General features: G+C 47.3%; 1 protein-coding gene across 12 annotated transcripts in view; it reads left to right on the top strand.

Moving 5' to 3' along the window:
- EIF4G1 (eukaryotic translation initiation factor 4 gamma 1) overlaps nucleotides 1–20,251 on the top strand; it is a 344,774-nt gene that overhangs the window by 163,062 nt on the left and 161,461 nt on the right. For 9 of the 12 annotated variants that reach the window (XM_029617234.1, XM_029617235.1, XM_029617231.1 and 6 more), the window contains 4 exons: nucleotides 8,919–9,031; nucleotides 18,509–18,595; nucleotides 18,807–18,870; nucleotides 19,245–20,015. In XM_029617234.1, the coding sequence (XP_029473094.1) occupies nucleotides 8,919–9,031; nucleotides 18,509–18,595; nucleotides 18,807–18,870; nucleotides 19,245–20,015 (1,035 nt within the window). Of the gene's footprint in view, nucleotides 1–8,918; nucleotides 9,032–13,784; nucleotides 14,066–18,508; nucleotides 18,596–18,806; nucleotides 18,871–19,244; nucleotides 20,016–20,251 lie in introns of those variants that run through there. The other 3 variants (XM_029617229.1, XM_029617236.1, XM_029617237.1) reach the window with 2 other exon arrangements.

Raw genomic sequence — 20,251 nt, 5'->3', positions numbered from 1 at the left:
CGATGGCAGTGTCTGTTGCCCACTTGCGAGCTTCTCCCATGGAGGAGATCTGCAAGGCTGCAACGTGGAATTCTCTCCATGCATTCACATCCCACTATTGTCTGGATAGGGATGGCTGATATGACTGTAGGTTCGGCCAGTCTGTCGTCTGGAACCTATTTGAGGTATGGAACCCAACTCTCCCAACCTAGGGACCTTTGTTGGGTTCGGGTTGTCTCACCCTCTGTTACCAACAGCACCGATGGTGGTGTGCTTGTTGGCACCTAGTTAGGTGTCTGTTGGTCCTCTTTTGTGTTGGGGAGCAGCCTGTAGCTAGGTATTCACCCATGTGTGAGGACTACCATCCTGCTTGACCTCTGAGAAAGCAGATTTGCTTACCTATAACAGGTATTCTCAGAGGACAGCAGGATGTTAGTCCTCCTGAAATCCGCCCGCCACCCCGCAGAGTTGGGTTTTGCCTATTTTTTATGTTGTTGTAATTCTATGTTATGAGATTGAAGAGGTACCCTGAGTGGATGCATGGTATAGGGCATGCTGGGCTTACTCAGTGTGCCTAGTCAACATTTCTGGAAACTTTGACATAAGTTTTCCGCATCGGGCTCCATCTGATGATGTCACCCATGTGTGAGGACTAACATCCTGCTGTCCTCGGAGAACACCTGTTACAGGTAAGCAACTCTGCTTTCTGGCTGGTGTAACCTAGGTGAACCTTACAGCCTTGTCTTCCCTCCCTCCCCCACCCCACCTCACCCCCAGCCCTCATGACAAACAATTCAAAATTATGCATTTATAAAATATTTTACATGAAAAAGGACATTCAAAGTATAGTCTTACCAGGTAAAAATATTCTGTATATTTTTACATATACTGCTATGATCCCAACCAGAATACTCTGCAAAAAAGACGATTGGAACACACATGGGATTAGGCCTATAGTAAAATGTTAGGTGTGAGATTGGCCCTCAGAAAGCCACAAGTAAACTGAATTACAATATAATAAAACCTCCCTTACCAAAACAGCATTAACTGCCATCATTCAAACAGTGACAACCTTACCTATGAAAAAGCAACGATGCAAATATTATACCAAGTCCTAATCCACTAATACAAATCCTATTAAGAAAACAGAGCAAGCTAAGCTGTATAGATGATAGAAGAATACCTCACCTCAGTCACACATGCAGAACACACAGACCCTTGCCAAATGCAGAATAGCAAGACCCTAAAGTATAAATAGAAATATGCAGATAAAAACTGAACTGGAAACCACAAGAAGTCAGACTCTGTATGCAGTGCAACAAAGGAAAAAAAAATTACCAATCCACATAAAACAATTGAGCAGCTCAGATACAGGCCAATACGGAATGGTGTGCTCGGCCGAGCGCACCGTTAGCCCCCGTTTGGACGCGTGTTTCAGACGGCACCGGGCAAGTGTACAGAAAAGGAGAAAAAACCGCTTTTCTGTTCTCCCTCCGATTTAATATTATAGCGATATTAAGTCGTAGGCCCCAAAAATAAAAAAAAATAAAAATCTTCTTAAAAAAAAAAAAATTCTGCCCGCGGGTTGGAAAACGGATGCTCGATTTTGCAGGCATCCGTGTTCTGAACCACATGGTTGTCAGTCAGTTCGACAACCGACACCGGTAAAATTAAGCGTCGGCTGTCAGACCCGCTGACATTCGCCACTTCCGCCAATAAGGAGACGCTAGGGACGCACTAGTGTCCCTAGCACCTCCTTATTAGCGTAGGCCCTAATTTAAATACTGAATCGCATGCCCAGGAGAGTGGGCGCTTGCCTCTGAGTGCCGGCTCTCCTGCGCAGTTTAATGTATGGGCCTAATAGATAAAGTTTTCTGGCTAACTAGCACGTTATGTTCAGTAGTGCGGTTGTGCCACTGAACATACTTGCTATCTTAAAGTTAGCCGGAATATGATTATCTCTAACTTTAGAACAGGTTAACGGCATGACCAGAGTCCGGCTAACCTTGAATATCGGGGAGGAAATCTGCTCCTCCCTGAAATGCCTCCCATCCTCCCCCAGAATGCCCTGACTTATCTGGCTATATTCTTCAGCCAGTTAGATAGTTATCTGGCTACAATTTAGCCAGATAAGTCTCCAAATATGCCAATTTTACCATTTGAGGCGGATAACTTTAAAAATAATTCTCCGCTCTCCAAATCTGGAAACTGATTTTGTCACCCTGAAATTGTCATAGATTAGTTGGGGGAGAGTTGCCTGCACACGCTAACACCTACGTTCATTCTTTCATGCACACTTATTCACAAACTTGCTCACACATGCTCATTCATTCATGCACGCACAAGTAAGCATACATACGCTTGAACACCCATGCTTACTCGTTCACTCACATACATGTTCACGCAACATACACATGCACTGCACTCCTGGTGTAATTCTGCACAAAAAAATAAAAAATTCTCTTCTCACCACCCAGCAAGACTTCCCCGCCTTGCTTTCTCTCTCTGCCATAGTCTCAAACCCCCTCCCCCTTTCACTCATTTTTATAGTTTTTCCCATTCCCAAGCAAGACTTCCAATTTTGTGTCTGCCTTACCAGGCTCATCCTCCCTCCCCCAGCAACACCTCCAGCTCTGTGCTCCCAGCTTCTCCTACCCCCCAGCACCTTTCTAGCTGTCTCTTAGGCTTCACCCCCATTGCTCCCTTCTCTGTCAGCTGTATGAGCACACTCCCACTATTGTAGCTGCTTCTCTTCAGGCCCTGTTGACACTGTCGAGCATAGACACAGCCTTCATTGTCTTTCGGCTTGCACAGACCAACGTTGACACTGCCGCTTTTTATTTCTGGCACAGGCTGGCACGTTCTATTGGTCCCTGAGATGAATTCTGGAAGACAAATGCAGAATTCGGCATTAGAGGGGAATTCCGTGCAGTGCAGATTTCCTCTTGGAGTAACACACTTGTTCACACACACACTTGCGAATTCATTCACACATGCACACATACCTGCGCATTCTCATGTTAGCACACGCACGCACTCATGCACATGTGCGCCCTCGTGTCCACTCATGCACACATGTGCTCACTCAGTCTTTCAGATACTCTTGTGTGCTCGCAAGTTTGCACATACACATATTCGCTGTTTCTCTCACGCATGCCTGCTCTTTCTCTCGCAGACACATGGACTCGACTCACACACTTCCTCTGCACTCAAGCAGGCCAGTCGACATTGGTGGGTTTTGCACTCCTACCAACAGATAGAGACTGAGATAATTGACTAGCTGAAGTAACTGACACATAGCCTTGCCCCGACAACAACCTTCCAGTATTCTCTGTTTCCAGCAGATGGTGGAAATGCATATCCCTAGTGGGGATTGCTCCTGTGTAAAAAAAAAAATATATAGAATGAAGAGGTTGAGCTCCTAAGGTGACACCCGACTGGTCCCTTCCTTAGTTGAGCAGTTTGCCTTGATGCCTGTCAGACTTAGACTTAAGAAGGATGTGAGGGATTGCTTGGCATTGAAGGCTTGTTCCCTCTCTCCCCATAGCTGTGATCCGATCGTGCTCTCAGCCAGAAAAGGGCTGAGCTCAGGTAAAAAAGAGGAGGGAAGTGTTAGGCCCCCCTTTTTTCCTTACTGTGTTGTGTCTCTCCCTTGGCGTTTACTACTCTTCTCCCTCCCTCTTCACTTCTGGGGAGTTAGTGGAGAGTAGAGGCAGCATGGGCCAGTGGGTAGAGTAGCTTTCGTTAGGCCATGCATCACAGGCCCTGTCGGCCACATGGTAGGCGGTGGCGGGTGTTTATTTTCTGTACGCTCACGTGCATGTATGTACACACAAGTAGGCGCGCGCATTTGCATGCAAGCCCGTGGCCTAGATTTGGGTGCATAATTGTGCAGGTACACCCGTGCACAAGTTGGTATGTGTGCAGGGGACAGCATGGAAAGAGAGTAACCTTTTTGGCGCCAGGGAGAAAAAAGTCTAAGCACCCTGCTATTTGTGCGACTTGTCATATAAGGGCAAGCCAGCCATTGCTCTCATTTTGCCTGTGCCAGTGCTGTCTGGAGGCTTAAGACTATTTGCCACCAAAGGATTTTGCCGGCATGGGGGCATTCCTCCACTGATGGAGGACTCGGTGGGAGGAGGCACAGGAGGCAATATGATGGACAATTCCCCTTCCCCCTTGTTCTCAATGGGAGGGGACATCCCTGGTGGAGGGATCGGAGAGTGACATGTTCAGTCCTATGGGCCCAGGAATGGAGTCATCTTTTTCCTTCTAGGTGGAGTTTTTCCAAGGTTTACAGGCCTTTCTGAAAGTATGTCCAGTGGAGGCAAAGCAGCCTAGTAAGAAGGGGGCTCGTCATAGGGCTTCCCACTTGGCAAGACCCTGAAAACACTCAGAGTAGGTGGGGGTGACATTATAGGATCACTAAAGAAAGATCCCATCTCGCTTACCTAGTGCAAGGCATCCTATTTCTTTCCCCTTCTGGAACCAATTCAAGAGTTAATTGACCTTGAGTGGAGCGCCCCAGAAGCAAGCTTTAAAGGAGGGGCGTTCTTTGGTGGGCATGTATCCCTTGTATCCAAAGGCAAGGGAGCAGTTGCGATTCCTCAGGGTTGATGCCTTGGTGTTCACTGTTACCATGTAAACCATCATTCCGATTGAAGGTGGAGCAGCTCTGAAGGAAGCCCAGGATAGGATTGAGGCTATTCTCAAGCAGGTGTTTGAAGCTATGGCAATGAATTTGCAAATAGCTTCTTGCTGTTGCTTGGCGGCTCGAGCAGGTTTGCGTCTCTTTCAAGAGACTTAGAGTGGGAGCCAATAGCGGCCGATGTTAGAACCAGAAGCTGCATTTTTTTTGCGGGCTGTGACTTGGAGCGCACCGCCGCTAGAGATGAAGCATTCTTAATAGCAGCAAGGCACCTGTTATGGCTGTGGAACTGGTCGGCAGATACTATTTCTAAGTTGAATTTGACAGGGTTACCCATTAGTGGTTCTCCATTGTTGGGAGTGAGTTGGAGAAGATGGCGAATAAATGGGGTGAATCCAAAATTCTGCGGTTGCTGGAGTACAAGAAAATGTTGTGTTCTTTCGGAAGATCTCAGACCTTTTGGCGTAAGAAGCCACATAGGAATATAGGCTCCAGGCCCAGAGCATCTTGATCTTTGCAATGAAGGTGCAGGGGCCCTCCTACCATGTGAAGATAATCTATTTGTTTTTATGAAAGGTGGGCCCAGAGAGTGCTGGAGGTGATAAGAGATGGCTGTGCTCTAGAATTTCTGCAAATTCCTCCAGATACCTTTATGGTCTCTCCCTGCAGCTTGCTAGCGAAGAGAGTGGAGGTGGAGGCTGCTAGACCTGAAGGCTATAATTCCAGTTATCAGATTACAAGAAAATATGGGGTGCTATTCAATTCATTTTATCGTTCCAAGAAGGAAGAGGACTCCTTCTGATAGCGTTTGTGTGCGACTCACTTAGGGATGGAAACTAGGATCCATAATTATGACAGTACAGAGGGGAATTTCTTACATCTCTCGATCTGACAAAAACCTATCTTCATATCCCCATTTGACAGGAGTATCGTTCCTTTCATTTCGCCATTCTAGGGCACCATTATCAGTTTCAAGCCTTACCGTTCAGTCTGGCTACGGCGCCCAGGATCATCTCCAAGTTCATGGTGGTGGTAGCGGCATCTCTGTGCAAGGAGGGTATTCTAGTCCATCTATATGTACCTGGACTAGTTGATTTGAGATGAGTGCAGAAGAGAGTCAATTGGTGTCTCGCAAACTGATCTGCTAGGAGCTAGGCTGGGTGATAAACATATCCAAGAGCAATGTACAGCTGGCACTGACTTATCCTTATTTCTGCACTATGGGAAGCAGTGGGCTATGAACCAGGAGACCAGGGTTCGAGTCCCGCTGTCACTCCTTGTGACCTTGGGCAAGTCACTTTACCCTCCATTGCCTCAGGTACAAACTTACGGGCTGATACAGTAAGGAGCGGTAGGAAGAGCTGCGTTAGTGCCGGGCGCACCCGCGTTTGCCGCACGCACAATCCGGCTCACCTACTGCTCAATTCTGTATGAAAATAGCTTGCAAATGCAAGCCGCGTCCAAGAAGCGTCCGTGAAGCGATAGGCCCGCGCAACCCATTTTACTGTATAGGCGCTTTATACAGCGCCTATACAGTAACCTGGGTGCGCTGGTACCTGTCATTTCAAATGTCATTTCAAATTTATTTTTATTTATTTATTTAACATTTCTTATATACCGATATCCGTTCGCACATCGTATCGGTTCACAGTGAACATAAAACTTTGGGCATTGCCCTTACATATAACACATAAAGATGGTGAACTCAGTAACATATAGATAATCTTCGGGAGGAGCCCTTAGATATAACAAGCATCAATGGGGAGATGCTGATTATAATAATTATAACTAGAACTATATACATGAAAGTGCACAGTACAGAATCAGCAGACATAAAGGCGTTCATACCAGGATATCAATCTAACAATTCACATGGGGGTTTATGTAATAGGGGGTGAAATGGAGTAGGCTTGCCGAAAGAGCCAGGTTTTAAGTTTCTTTTTGAAAATGGGGGTATAAGTCTCTTCGAATATCATGAGGCAGTGAGTTCCATAAGGTGGGTGCGGCAAGAGAGAAGGCTCTGTTAATAGTAGAGGAGAGTTTAAAAGATTTGATAGAATGGGCATGGAGTGTTCCTTGGAGTGCTGGGCGGGTGGGTCTATTGGAGGAACGGGGTGAGATGGGGGGGTTAATCCAGTTCAGGTTAGAATTTACTAGACTCTTATGAATGATCGAGAGTGTTTTGTAAAGAATTCGTGACTGTATAGGGAGCCAGTGTAGTTGAATAAGTGTGGGGGTGATGTGGTCTCTTTTTTTTGTGTTTGACAATATCCGAGCGGAGGCATTTTGTAGGAGTTGAAGGGGCTTGGTGTGTGATGCAGGAATGCCGAGTAAGAGTGCATTACAGTAGTCGAGCTTCGATAAAATAATAGCCTGGAGGACTGTGCGGAAATCGTTGAAGTGTAGTAGGGATCTGAGTTTCTTTATTGTTTGAAGTTTAAAATAGCAATCCTTTATTATGGATTTGATGAATGGTTTGAATGAGAGGTGATTATCAATAATGACAGGTACCTCTCTCCCTCCCTCCCGAAGCAAGGCGCAGGGCAAAAGTTAAAACAAAAGTGAAAAAAGAGTAATAAAAGTAAACTTACTGGCGGGAGCGCATTCATCGAGGGAGGTGGGAGCCGGCGGGCGTGCGTTCATCGAGCCGGAGGGAGCCGGCGGCGAAAGCGGCCTCCAACAGCCCCTGCCGGCGGCGAATGAATGCACGCCTGTATACGCCTGTGCAATTTGGGCGCTCAAGGCGTGACGTCACGACGTATGAATGCGCGCCTGCCAGTAAGTTTACTTTTATTATTCTTTTTCACTTTTGTTTTAACTTTTGCCTTGCGCCTTGCCTCCTTTTTCGCTTTCGTTGCTTCGGGAGGAGGATAGAGAGGACTGGGCTGCCCCTTTTTCGCTCACCGGCCAGGGCTGGTGAGCGAGGGCTGGAGGAAAGTTTGCTGCCTACCCTTACCCCTGCCTCTAACACAGGGGTAGGGGTAGGCGGTAAATTAGCAGGTTAAACGCGCGGCTAAACTGCAGGTTAAAAATGAGATAATCAGGGTGCGCGTTACTGTATGGGAGGGAATAGCTAATCCGATCGTTTACATCTCATATACATGCCGCAGGCGGAAGGGGTTACCCGGTGATTTAAAGAAGCGGTAAGGATGGGTTAAAGGGGATAGTGGATCGCGGGTTGGGCTAACGCGGCCAAATTGTGAGTAGAAAGCGGGTTAGAAGCAGGGTAACCATGGCCGCACTTTACTGTATTGACCTGTTAGATTGTAAGCCCTCTGGGGATAGGGAAATACCTACAGTACCTGAATGTAATCCACTTTGAAGCGCTGAAAAAAAAAGTGTGAAAAGCAGAATAAAAATAAATCAAAGAGCGAGCTGTGGAGTTTATGCCCCTCTTTGCTACCACTCGTCCCCAGCGGTCATGGCTCGACTGTCTCTCTTCTACAAATAGTCTGAAACAGGAATCTTGTATTAGCCAGTACTGGATGCCCAGGGCATCGAATCCCTAGAAGCCAGTCAGGATGGCTGGGAATTCTCTGTGCCTGACAGATTTCACTGAGAGCTGCTGCCTCTCTTAGGTGGAGACCACAGCCTAGATGAAAGAGCATAAATACCATACTGAGTCATATCAAAGGGTCCATTACGTCCAGCATCCTGTCTCTGATGGGCCAGGCAAGATCACAGATGCCCAGTAAGATCCAAAGAATAGATTCAGTTCTTGCTCATAACCAAGGATAAGCAGTGGCTTTCCCAAATCAATATGGTTAATCATGGTGCCTGAACCTTTCTTCCAGGAACTTGTTCAAACCCAGCTATGGCAACTTTCACCACATCCTCTGGCAACAAATTCCACAGTTCAATTGTGTGTTGAGTGAAAAAGTGCCTTCTCTGCTTTGTTTTAAATGTGCTTTCTGTTAGCTTCATGGATTGTCCCCTAATCCTATCACTATTTAAAAGGGTAAATAACCATTCCCTGTTTTCAGTATGAGAGGTAACAGTAATGGGGCCACTGGTAATAGTGATCAAATTTAACATAATCACTAAAGGGAGAACATTAAAACAACTACTGCAGTAGCATTTAAATGTAATTAAGGCGTCTATAATTTTGAAAATTTAGCAAATAAAAGCAGTTGCAAAAATTTAAAGTTTGTATGCTACGTGGATGCCATTTAAAAACATCTTGGATGTCCAGACTAAATGTATTCCATGCATTAGAAAAGGTAGACCTTATGTGTCCTGCCGTAAGTAAAGATGTCATCTAACAGATTTCCTTAACTTCCCTCCTCTGCAGCTGGAGCTTACTACCCTGCTCAGGGAGTGCAGCAGTTCCCACCAGGTGTTCCAGCAGCACAGGTATTGGTGAACCCACCCCAGCAGATCCCACCCAAAAGAGAGCGAAAGACGGTAAGAGTTTGCTTGAAGAGTGCGGGCTTTGTATGTTGTCTAACCAGGAAGAAAAAGACATGTGCCGTGAGTCTGTGCGTGTCTGCGGGAATGCTTACCAAGAAAGGGAGTGTGCATTTCTCTTTCTCTCTGCTCTGTAGCTGAAGTGATTGTGCACGTGTTGGTCTCGTAAGAATGACTGCAGATGACAACCACAAGTCCCATTCTGTCTGCTTATTTCCCTTACTTGCTGATTCTGCTTACACTGATCTCTGGTTATGTTCCCCATGACTACAAAACAAAGTTGCTTACCTGTAGCTGGTATTCACCATGTGTGGTGACATCAAAGCATGGCGACCAGGATGAAAAAAAACCTGTTGCCATGTGGAGATATCACTCCACAGGTGTGACTGTTTTTCCTGCTTTGTTTAATTTCATTACTGTTTCATACTGTGTTCTCCTCTTAGACTAACTGAAGGTTGTCCTGCTTGAGGAATATATGTTCTGAGCTGATCTTTGAGGGCTGAGAACAGAGCCGTAGCCAGGCCATTTGGCACCGCTGGCCGAGTGAAAAAGTGCACCCTCACCCTGAGCAGGGCATAGAACACCACAAGCTGGGAGCCTCCGATAAATGGAGGGGGCTTTACATTTTTTTTGACCCAGCAGATTCCTCCTCTTCATTTGAACTTCCAGCTCAGTCGGAACCAGTACAGGGATCCTGGTGCCATGAGCTTTAAAAATGTATAACTTGTTCTGGGAACACAAAGTTACACTTATAACCATCAAAAATTTCACAAAGAAGACAAATATTTTTTTCCTAGCACGTAGCCAGATGGACTCGGGACCAATGAGTTGTGCTCCCCTGCCAGCAGATGGAGATGGAGTCAGGTTTCAAAGCTGATGTCGCCTTACATACACCCCTGCAGTGACCTCAGCCCTTCAGTACCTCTCCGTGTCCTAGCAGACATGGACGTGCTTTCCCTATCGGGATCACTGTACTCTTTAGTAGAAGAAATTTTACCTTTAAATTGGAGAAAGATTGAGCCCCGCTCTCCTGCAGTGATACTTAAAGGTCTCTCCCCCAGTTGAGAATTCCTGAGGTGATTTCTAATGGCTCTGGCAGCAAAGAAACATAAGTGCCATTCTCTGTGTGCTGCCTGCCATATTAGAGCTACACAGTCTGACCAGGATTCTTACTTATGTCAGCACTGTGAGGAGGTCCAGGGAGAGTTGGCCTCCCAGGACTTTGCTAAGCCCGGCTTCTCCCATTCAGAGGATAGGTCAGCCACAACCTTAACCGGTAGTATCCCAGATCTGAGTAATCCTGGGATTGGGTCTTCCACGGGAGAGGGAAATTCAGCTGCGCCTACCCCAATACCTCCTGGGCTAGGCATGGTCCCACGACCTTGTCTTGGGTGGAATTTTTTCAAGGCCTTCAAGCTTTCGTACAGGCGCAGTCTACTTCACTTGTCCCTGACCGGATGGAATCCCAGCCAGTTGGGTCTCCCTCTCCCAGCCCTATCGGCAGACCTTGAGACATGCCTCGACTCACTAAGGGTATCCCTGGAAGGGACCTAGACATCAGGGACGAAGAAGGGCATTCAGATTTCTTGGAGGATGGGAAAATCCCACCAGGTTTGGAGCCATATTAGACCATATTATGGTTTTTCCTCGGAGATGAATTGCTGGCCCTGGTTTCCCAGACCCTGAAGACACTGGGAGTGCCTGGTGCAGGCTCTGATGGAACCAAAGAAGAATCCCATCCTGATGTCTCTGCGGAAAGCCTCTTGCTATTTTCCGATGCTGGAAGCCAGCCAGGAGTTAATTGACCTGGAATGGGATGCACCTGAAGCATGTTTAAAGGTTACTCACTGGATCCGGCGGCGAGAGAATGCCTGCATTTCCCTAAAGTGGATGCACTGGTCTGTGCCGTTTCGAAGCGAACAACTATCCCAGTGGAGGGGGGAGCGGCATTAAAGGATGCACATGATAGGCGGATGGAGTCCATCCTTAAATAAGCCTTTGACACGACAGTAGTGACTTTACAGATTCCTTCCTGTTGTGCCCTGGTGGTTTACTCATCCCTGCTCCTCTCTCAGGAGGTGGATGACTCGGGGATGAATTCCAGAGCGATTATGGAACCCGCTGCTGCCTTTCTAGCTGACGCGGGCTCAGACATAGTCTGTATCTCGGCCAGAGAGAATATTTGAAGCATGGTGTGTGGAGAAGGGGGGTGTCTATGGTTTAATAGAAAGGAAAATCCCTAATCTCCTTCAGGATAGGGGTCTTTTGTCTCAAGAACTGTTGATTATGGAGGATTTGTTTTCATTTTGTCCTATGGTTTGCCCTTGAGAGAGCTTGTTTGACTAGAAGAGATTACTCTGAAGGCAGTAGCTACTACTTTGCATAACTGGAAGAGGTCCACATGCTTTGGTATATCAGGATGTAAAGAATATTTGAAGCATGGTGTGTGGAGAAGGGGGGTGTCTATGGTTTAATAGAAAGGAAAATCCCTAATCTCCTCTGGACCTTTTCTACTTTTTGTCTTATTCCCTTCTAGATATGTGACCTTTTTGTTTCCTGCACATTATACCCAATGCCCTTAGTCTCCCATGATTCTGTGATCCCTGAGTGAATCCACATTCTTACTGCATAATTGACAACCTACTGCAGAATCTACATACTTGAAGCCTTCCCCCTTCTTAATTCAATCTTTTGAGGAAAGCTGCAGGGTGCCTTCCTTCAGTTTCCACATTCTTTGCTCCTGTTCCAGCCCCTCTCCTTATAAACAGCCTGCAGGGATCAGGAGGGAGTGAAACTGAGGCTGTAGTAGATGAAAGAAGAGGCACTCTGCTCCCTAATCCAACCCCCCTTGCTTTCTGTTTTCCTCCACCCTCTTCCCCTTTTCTAAGGGAACAGAAGAGGGAGGGGTGAAATTGGGGTAGACAGAAAACAGTTAAAATGTTTATCCCTCAAAAATCTCTTAAAGATTATTTTGATATAGGTCCTGGATGACATGATGTCCTTTTAGACTAAGAATTTCATCTTTATACACCTGCATTCATGGTCCATCATACACCAACTACAAAACCAAAACCCTGAATGTGTTTTTCGGAGGTCTGCAACTGCTGATGTCTTACAATTGGGAGAGAGGGTTTTGATTTCAATTCCTAGAAGCCTTGATGACTGACGCTACTGCTGATGAGTTTCAAACTTGTGCTAATTCAGCAATATATGTGCACACATCTCTCTGTGTAATGAACATGGCAAACTGCTGATGCTGAGGGCATTTTTAGCTTATAGAGAAGTTCCTATGCTTGGAAAGACTGACAAGGACTTTCTAAAAAAGAAAAAAGATTGGCTGCATTGTTTCAATTCAAAACAAAATGACATTTCATAGTGTTACGGTAACAATAGGTGCAAGTTTGTAACTTACATGACTTAACAATTGTAGACTTTTGTACTTGGTACAGCTTTTATTTGTATAGAGTTTAAATATATAAAAACACAGTGATTTTCCCCCTAAAAAATTTGACTTTTTTTGCATGGTCAGAGGCGCGAATCCTTTTGCAAAATAATGGAAACTTGCCATACAGTTGCTAGAGAATTTTGGAAACTCTGCCCCAGGAAGCCGGGGGCTCTGTTCTGTCTGCACTTGCACCCTGATTTGTCAGGCCAGTAAAGCTGCTGCCGTTGGTTTGGCTCTTGGCGGCCGGCTCTCTTCCTGCAGCCTTTGTTTGATTCGGTCTGGAAATCCCTCCTCCTCCTGGAGCTCCTGAAAGAGCTCTGCTGACTCATGGCCCCGCTCCCTCCTTGCCTTGCAGGGCCTGCCAGCTGCTCTCTGCTGCCCCGGGACCTTGGATTCCTCTGCTGATTTGTGGAGTGGGAGATTAGTTTCTTTGTTTTGCAGAGTGGACCTTCCCTCTCTGCAGCTTGCACCACATCAGTGGCTGGCAAGAATGCCTGACTTGGCTGCCAAAGGTAGACGTTTGTGTTTGTTTTTAGCTTGTGAAGCTTTAATGTCAGATTCGGCTGCCTTTTTCTCTGAGTGCTCTTCTCCCCAGGCTCAAATTCTTGAACATAAATTGTTACTGATTTTGGGAATCTTGTTTTCTTCTCTCTGGCTTTCTCTGCCCCCTCCCCCCAGGCTAGGATTCCTTTTCTCGGGATGTAACTTTCTGGCACTGATATTGGGGAAACTTTCCTGCCTTTGCCTCTCTCTCCCTCCTTTCCAGGCTGGGATTTCTTCCCTGGCGCTTTAGCACTCATTGATTTTGGCAGGCTTGCTGCTGAGTGGGCTCTGGAAAGAGCCAGGGCTGGCAGTGCCTATTCTGCTAGGCCAGGCCAGGCCTTGGGAATTTGATACCTGCATCTCCTGCTGCATCATGAGGGGAGTGCCGCGCGTGGGTGGCCTTAGGAGGAGCAGAGACGGGGCACAGAGAAACCCCCTTCCCATAAAGCACGGACAGGGAAGCCGCCTTTCTCACACTGGGATGCTTGAGAAATGTTCAGGGGGGCAGGGGGGGGGTCCTTTGCTTTGGCAGGGACTTGCAGTCTCGCCCCGTTACTGTCCGCAGGGCTGGCACCTGTGGGGCAGGATTGGGGTAGCCTGCTCTGGCCCTGCTGTTTGTGTGCATGTGTTGGGGCCCTTTAAACTGCTCTGTGATTGGCTCAGAGCCTGGGCCAACCAACAGAACCTTATTGTGACCTCACAGGCTGCTCAGAGGCAGCCATCATCTTTTTTTTTGGCAGCCTGAGCAGTGCCTTTAGTGCGTGGGCAGCATGCTGTGATCTGTGATGAGCTTGGCAGGGCCGGTGTGTGACGTGTGCAGGGACAGGGCCTGTGGTGGAAGCAGAGCCCGGAACACACTGAGCCTTCTGTCAGATGGCAGCAGGATCCAAGGCTGCTGGTCTGGCACCACAGCTGTCCCGGCCCTGTGCATGTGTGTGAGGGAAGTCGCAGCTGCCCACCACAGCCCTTGAGACTCGATGGCTCCAGGTGGCTGCAGCAGAGTCCCTGCAAGATAATAAGCCCATCCTTTGCTGTGGGATCTGGTAAGAACTGCTAAGAGATGCCGAGGCTGGCTGGGGCGCAATGGGGACGGACTGTGGGATTGGGCTGGGGTACTGCACTATGAGCCTGAGCCGGGGAACCTCGGGAGGTTTTAATAGCTTACAGTAAATATTTGAGAAGAAAAAGATTCTTTTGTTCAAAGTTGAACTATTCTACTCTCAGCCACGTGCATGTGTGCAAGAACTTGGCTTGTTGGTAAGAGGAAACGAAGCACTGTTTCTCTGCCTCATTGCTGTATTTGTTCTCTCTACATTTGAGGAGCTGACAGACAAGCCTGGGGGTCTTTGGTTTGTGTACTCTCTGGGGAGGGTCTCCTGTTCCCTTGGGTTGAGGTAATACAGAGAGTGCTTCTCTGTGTTATCAGTGCCACAGAAAAGGCTCTGAATGTAGAATGCAGAACGGTATGAAGAGGGAATGTAGAGAATATCAGACTGTTTTGCTTTACGTAGTTTGTTGCTTTCTGCCTCAGTCCTGTGCTAAGAGTTAGGATGCTGTCCAGAGACCTGCAGGCAGCATGCTGGCTCACAAAAAGCATGTGCTGCTTGTGCTAGACCAATGAGCTGAGCAATTTTGAGCTCAAAACTGAATTTTAAAATTAACCTTACAAAAGTGGAAGATAATTTATTTTATTTATTTATTTAGGGCTTTTTTTATACCGACACTCATGATACCAATCATAGCGTATCGGTTTACAATAAACAGCGGTGCAATAACATTAACATCAACGTGAACAATAGGCGATGGTTATAATAGGCAATGTGCGATAATGGTTGCACATTGACGACAGGCGCTAATCGACATGCTTTAGTCAGACATTTGGCTTCCACAGGTCTCAGTGACAACCCAAGGCTGCAGTGTGCCATTAGAAGAGTGTAACATAGAAGTGTTGGGCAGTCTGTCGCAGAAGGTTAGTTGGCTTGCCAAGGCTGCAGTGTGCCGTTAGAAGAGTGTAACGTAGAAGTGTTGGGCAGTCTGTCGCAGAAGGTTAGTTGGCTGGCCAGTGCTTATGTCAGGTACAATTGTTTGATGGGTTTTAAGAAGTGATGGCGGGGGAAGGGCTGTAGGTGCTACAAACATATCACGATATTGTAGGTACTTGCTGCTTTGTATTTATGATGATTTTAGTTTTAAATTGTCCCAAGCAATATCGTAGAGGTGATTGATGAATGTAAATAAATGAAATAACCTGGGAGAGGGGGTGCCTCATATCTCCAGGTGCATGTTCTAGCTTTCATCTGCCTTGCTCTGAGAATGCTGAGCAGCATCTGCACGTGAATAGAAACCTCTTGCATGAGTGAAAACCACATTCTGGCATAAAATCCCTCAGCTTCAGGGGACGTCAGATGACAAGGGCACTTTCAGGCAGATGCAATACTGTGCGCTGCGGCCAGCACGCGGCTCAACACATGATTGGATGCGCATCCATAACCCCCAATGGAAAACAGGGATTAGCGCGTCATTAATAGCACTCATCACATGTAAAGTACATGTAGATGAGGCTATTAGTTAATCCCCACAATGCAAAAAATTTCCAGTGCAGCCAATGCGTCCTTGCAACACGGCAAATTTTGCGCTAGCCCGGGACTAGTGTAAAGGTCTCCGCTCAACGGCTCATTGTCAAAAAAACAAAATTCCTGCTTTCTGATCCCTCCTACTAGTATCATCGCGATACTAAGTAGGAGGGACCACAGAAAACAGAATCAGGCCGTGTATATCGTGCCGCTAGTGGGAGAAAATGGATGCTCGTATTGAGCGCCTGTTTCCTAGCCTGCACTGACAGCCACCTTTACTGGGCGTCCGATGCCAAGGAAGCACTAGGGTTGCACAATTTTACTATGGCAGCTAATTTTAATATTAAATCGGGCACCAGGGGGAGGTGGATTGACGCATGTTAGGAGAGCAGGCTCTCAATCATAAGCATCCGTTTTCACGCGCCAATATTGCATTGGCCTGTTTGTGCCTTTGTTAGCTCATCCCCTTTTTCTATGTACTGAGGTAACATGCAGTTGGATGGTACTCTGTGCCCTTGCTAGCTCGTCCCCTGATATCTGACTGTTGGGATAGCATGCAAGGGGCTGGCACGCTGTGCTCTTCTTAGCTTGTCTCCTTATTTCTCTGTGCTAGGATAGTGTATACATGGCTATGCTCTTCTTAGCTTGTCTCCTTATTTCTGTGTGCAAGGATAGTGTATATACATGGCTGTGCTCTTCTTAGCTTGTCTCCTTATTGCTGGGTACTAGGATAGTGTATACATGTCTGTGCTCTTCTTAGCTTGTCTCCTTATTTCTATGTGCTAGGATAGTGTATACATGGCTGTGTTCTTAGCTTGTCTCCTTATTTCTATGTGCTAGGATAGTGTATACATGGCTGTGCTCTTCTTAGCTTGTCTCCTTATTTCTGTGAGCTAGGATAGTGTATACATGGCTGTGCTCTTCTTAGCTTGTCTCCTTATTTCTGGGTGCTAGGATAGTGTATACATGGCTGTGCTCTTCTTAGCTTGTCTCCTTATTTCTGGGTGCTAGGATAGTGTATATATGGCTGTGCTCTTCTTAGCTTGTCTCCTTATTTCTGTGTGCAAGGATAGTGTATACATGGCTGTGCTCTTCTTAGCTTGTCTCCTTATTTCTATGTGCTAGGATAATGTATACATGGATGTGCCCTTGCTAGCTCATCCCCTGAGATCTGAGTGTTGGGATAGCATGCAAGGGGCTGGTACGCTGTGCTCTTCTTAGCTTGTCTCCTTATTTCTGGGTGCTAGGATAGTGTATACATGGCTGTTTTCTTCTTAGCTTGTCTCCTTATTTCTGTGTGCTAGGATAGTGTATACATGGCTGTGCCCTTGCTAGCTCTTATCCCCTGAGATCTGAGTGTTGGGATAGCATGCAAGGGGCTGGTACGCTGTGCTCTTCTTAGCTTGTCTCCTTATTTCTGGGTGCTAGGATAGTGTATACATTGCTGTGCTCTTCTTAGCTTGTCTCCTTATTTCTGGGTGCTAGGATAGTGTATACATGGCTGTGCTCTTCTTAGCTTGTCTCCTTATTTCTGTGTGCTAGGATAGTGTATACATGGCTGTGCCCTTGCTTGCTTGTCCACTGATTTCTCTGCACTGGGATAGTGAACATATAACTGACGCTCTGATCCTGTGCTAGCTTGTCCCTTAATTTCTGTGTCCTGGGTTACATAACATATAACATAGTAGTGACGGCAGGAAAGGATCAAATGGTCCATCCAGTCTGCCCAGTAAACCTAAGGTAGTAAGTGCCGCTCTGTGCAGGTTACTCCTATATTTCTCCTAAGGGGTATAATGGTCGCTCTGTGCACTTATCCCCAAACCTTATGATACCCATAAAAATTTCAGCGAGCAATATGTTTTACTGGGTGATGAGCTTTCTGGGAAATTCATAGGGGCCGATACAATTAAAATGTGCTGAAAGCGTGCGCTGAACACTCACCACGCACTTTCTAACGCGCCCTCAGGCATCCCTCCTGGGGGTGTCATGCAGTATTTAAATTAGGGGTTGCGTTGTCAAGGAAGCGCTAGGGTCACTTGTTTGCCCCTAGCACCTCCTTGACCATGGGAGCCCGCAAGCGGTCGGCCGTCCGCTGGTTAGGAAAACAGATGCCGAATTTATCGGTGTCTGTTTTCCTATTTGGGGCGCAGCCAGCGGCTCAGGAAACGGACGCTTGTTAACTGAGCGTCCGTTTCCTGAACCCGACTGCTGGCCCTTTTTTTAAACTTTTGTTTTTTAAATTTGTTTTAAGATTTTTTTTTCCTCCTACTTAATGTACAGAAGAGCAGTATTTTCTGCTTTTCTGTACAACGTTTGAGAGTGCGCAGCAATTAATGCTTGCTCTAGGAAGGCTTTAATTTTTTGCACTGCAGGTGATTGCTAATAGCCTCCATTTGCATGTGATGAGCGCTATTAGTTTTGCCGCGCGTTGTGTAGGCGCTAATCCCCTATGCAACCCGCGTCCGGCTGCGGGTTAAACGGTAAGCTGGGCTGAGCGCACCGTATTGCATCGGCCCCCATACGGTTTCACTTGCTTTGCTTATGGACTTGGCCATAGAAGCAGTCCTGTGCTTTTTCCCTTATGTCTGGGTATCAGAATCCCAGACTGTACAAGTCAGGGCTCTGGGTTGTTTGAATCCATTTTCTCTCTTCTTCCCCCCCCCCCCCCCCCCCCCTCCCCCTGTTAAGGGTAGTAACTGCTGCACCAGCAGGTCCCATGTCCCCCCCCCCCCCCAACTATCCAGCCGTCTAAGCGGGGAGCAATGTTGCAGTTGCATTAAAAGCATCAAGGCCTGCACTCTGTGCCCTTGTTTGGTTTCTCACTGGTTGATAACTTTCCAGTGCCCCTCTTCCCCCAGGGCCATGTCATTCCCATCACTTGTCTCTTTGTTTTCCTCTTCTGCTGGCTGATAGATTCGAATACGAGACCCTAACCAAGGAGGAAAAGATATCACCGAGGAAATCATGTCTGGTGGGAGGTCATCCTCTACCCCACCCCAGGTATGAGATATCAGAGGGTCTGGCTGCTGCTTCCACGATACCTATTTCTGGGGGAGGGATATTCTGAATGTTTCTAGGCCATCCCTTTGCCAAACTTTGTGTGCGAGGCATTTCTGCTATTGCATTATCAGTGCGGCTCGTTCTGGGTTTATTCGTGTGGGCTGTGCCGCAGGAGAGTTGATGTTAACTCCCGCTCTTTCTTCTTCTGCAGTCTGGAGGGCTTGATGTGCAAACGAACGGCGAGACCTCCCATGTAACCGTTGTCGTCAGAGCAGGTGGGTGTGGAGGACGTGTGCAGGTGAGCTCCTGCTTTGCATTCGTGGGGTTTCACTGTGTGCTAGAGGGAAGGGGGCACCACTAGACACGGGAGACTTTTAAGCACTTCCATTCCTTTGCGTGGAAAATCAAGGAGATTAGAGAAGTCTCTTCTCTTGGTTACCCAAGGATTTCTGCCGTTCCTCTTGTTTCTTGAGCTTTTGCAAACCCCTTTGGGAAGATTGTAACATTATAAGCTCTGTGAAGTGCTTTAGTGTCTACCCCCCCCCCCCCCCCCCGTGCAAAAGGGTGGGGGGGCTGCTGGAGGAAGCTACCAGGCAGGGGATAAAATAGTTACCTCTTCTCATCCTTTGAATCTTGGGTTTGCTTTTAGATGACCGTCCAACACTGACAGCAACTCTAAATAAACTGGAGCCAGATCTCAGCTCAGAGAGCCCCTCACCTCCATTGCTGCCTCCTGCCATGGAGGCTGAGCCAGAGATGATGCTTACACCCGTAGAAGAAAGTTTACAACCAAAAGACACTAAGGCAGAACTGGTTGAACCTCATCCTGTTCCTCAGCTCCCGACCCTTATCAAGACTAGTATTACAGACAGTGAACCCTCCGAGAAGTGCCCTTCTCCTGTCCTTCCACAAGCAGCAGAAAGTCCAGTGCTAGAAGCCACCGTTGAGCATCTATCCATCAAAACACTAAGAGACACCCAGGAGATAGAGAAACCTTTCCTGCTGGAGGCTGCAGAGGAGCTCACACTCCATCTGAACCAGGAGGAGGTTCCCAGTGAATCTGTGGAGGAGTTGAACCGAGTGCCAGAAGAGGCAGCCAAGTCTCTGTGCCAACCTACATCCATGTGCCAGGTCGAAGCTGTCATGGACTCACCTATAGCTCAGCCAGAGGAGCTGACACTAAGCAACGGGGTGGGAGCACCTCAGAAGCCAGAAGTGGAGGTAACGGACGAGCATCCTGAGTCGGACATTAGTCCCATCACTGAACCCGTTGAGGTAGCCGTAGAAGAGCCAGTGGTAGAAGCCTCACCTTCCCAAGAGGAGGAAAGGAAACCAGAAAAGGAAGAGCCTATAGAAGGACAGGAGCAGATAATAGAGTCAGCGGCTGCTCCCAGTCAGGGCTCTGACACTGCGGTACAAGGTAGGTCCATGCAGATGGGAAAGGCACAGGGATTGCCTTGGGCCTGCCGTGTAATGCAGGGAAGGGGGAGAGTAAAGAGCTCTTGTGGTAGAGGGGAAGGTGCAATACATTGGGTACGAGGAGGTAAAAGAGGGCTCTATTTTGTGTCTGGCAGATTGTGAGGGGGGAGGCATTGGGCATGCTAGAATAGAAAGGGGACATACTTTGCATTGGGCTTAGAAGATGGGAGAGCTGCA

The sequence above is a fragment of the Rhinatrema bivittatum genome, chromosome 9 (assembly GCF_901001135.1).
Source record: "Rhinatrema bivittatum chromosome 9, aRhiBiv1.1, whole genome shotgun sequence".
Lineage (NCBI taxonomy): Eukaryota > Metazoa > Chordata > Amphibia > Gymnophiona > Rhinatrematidae > Rhinatrema > Rhinatrema bivittatum.
Note: the sequence above shows the minus strand (reverse complement) of the source record. Positions and strands in the feature narration are given on the sequence as shown.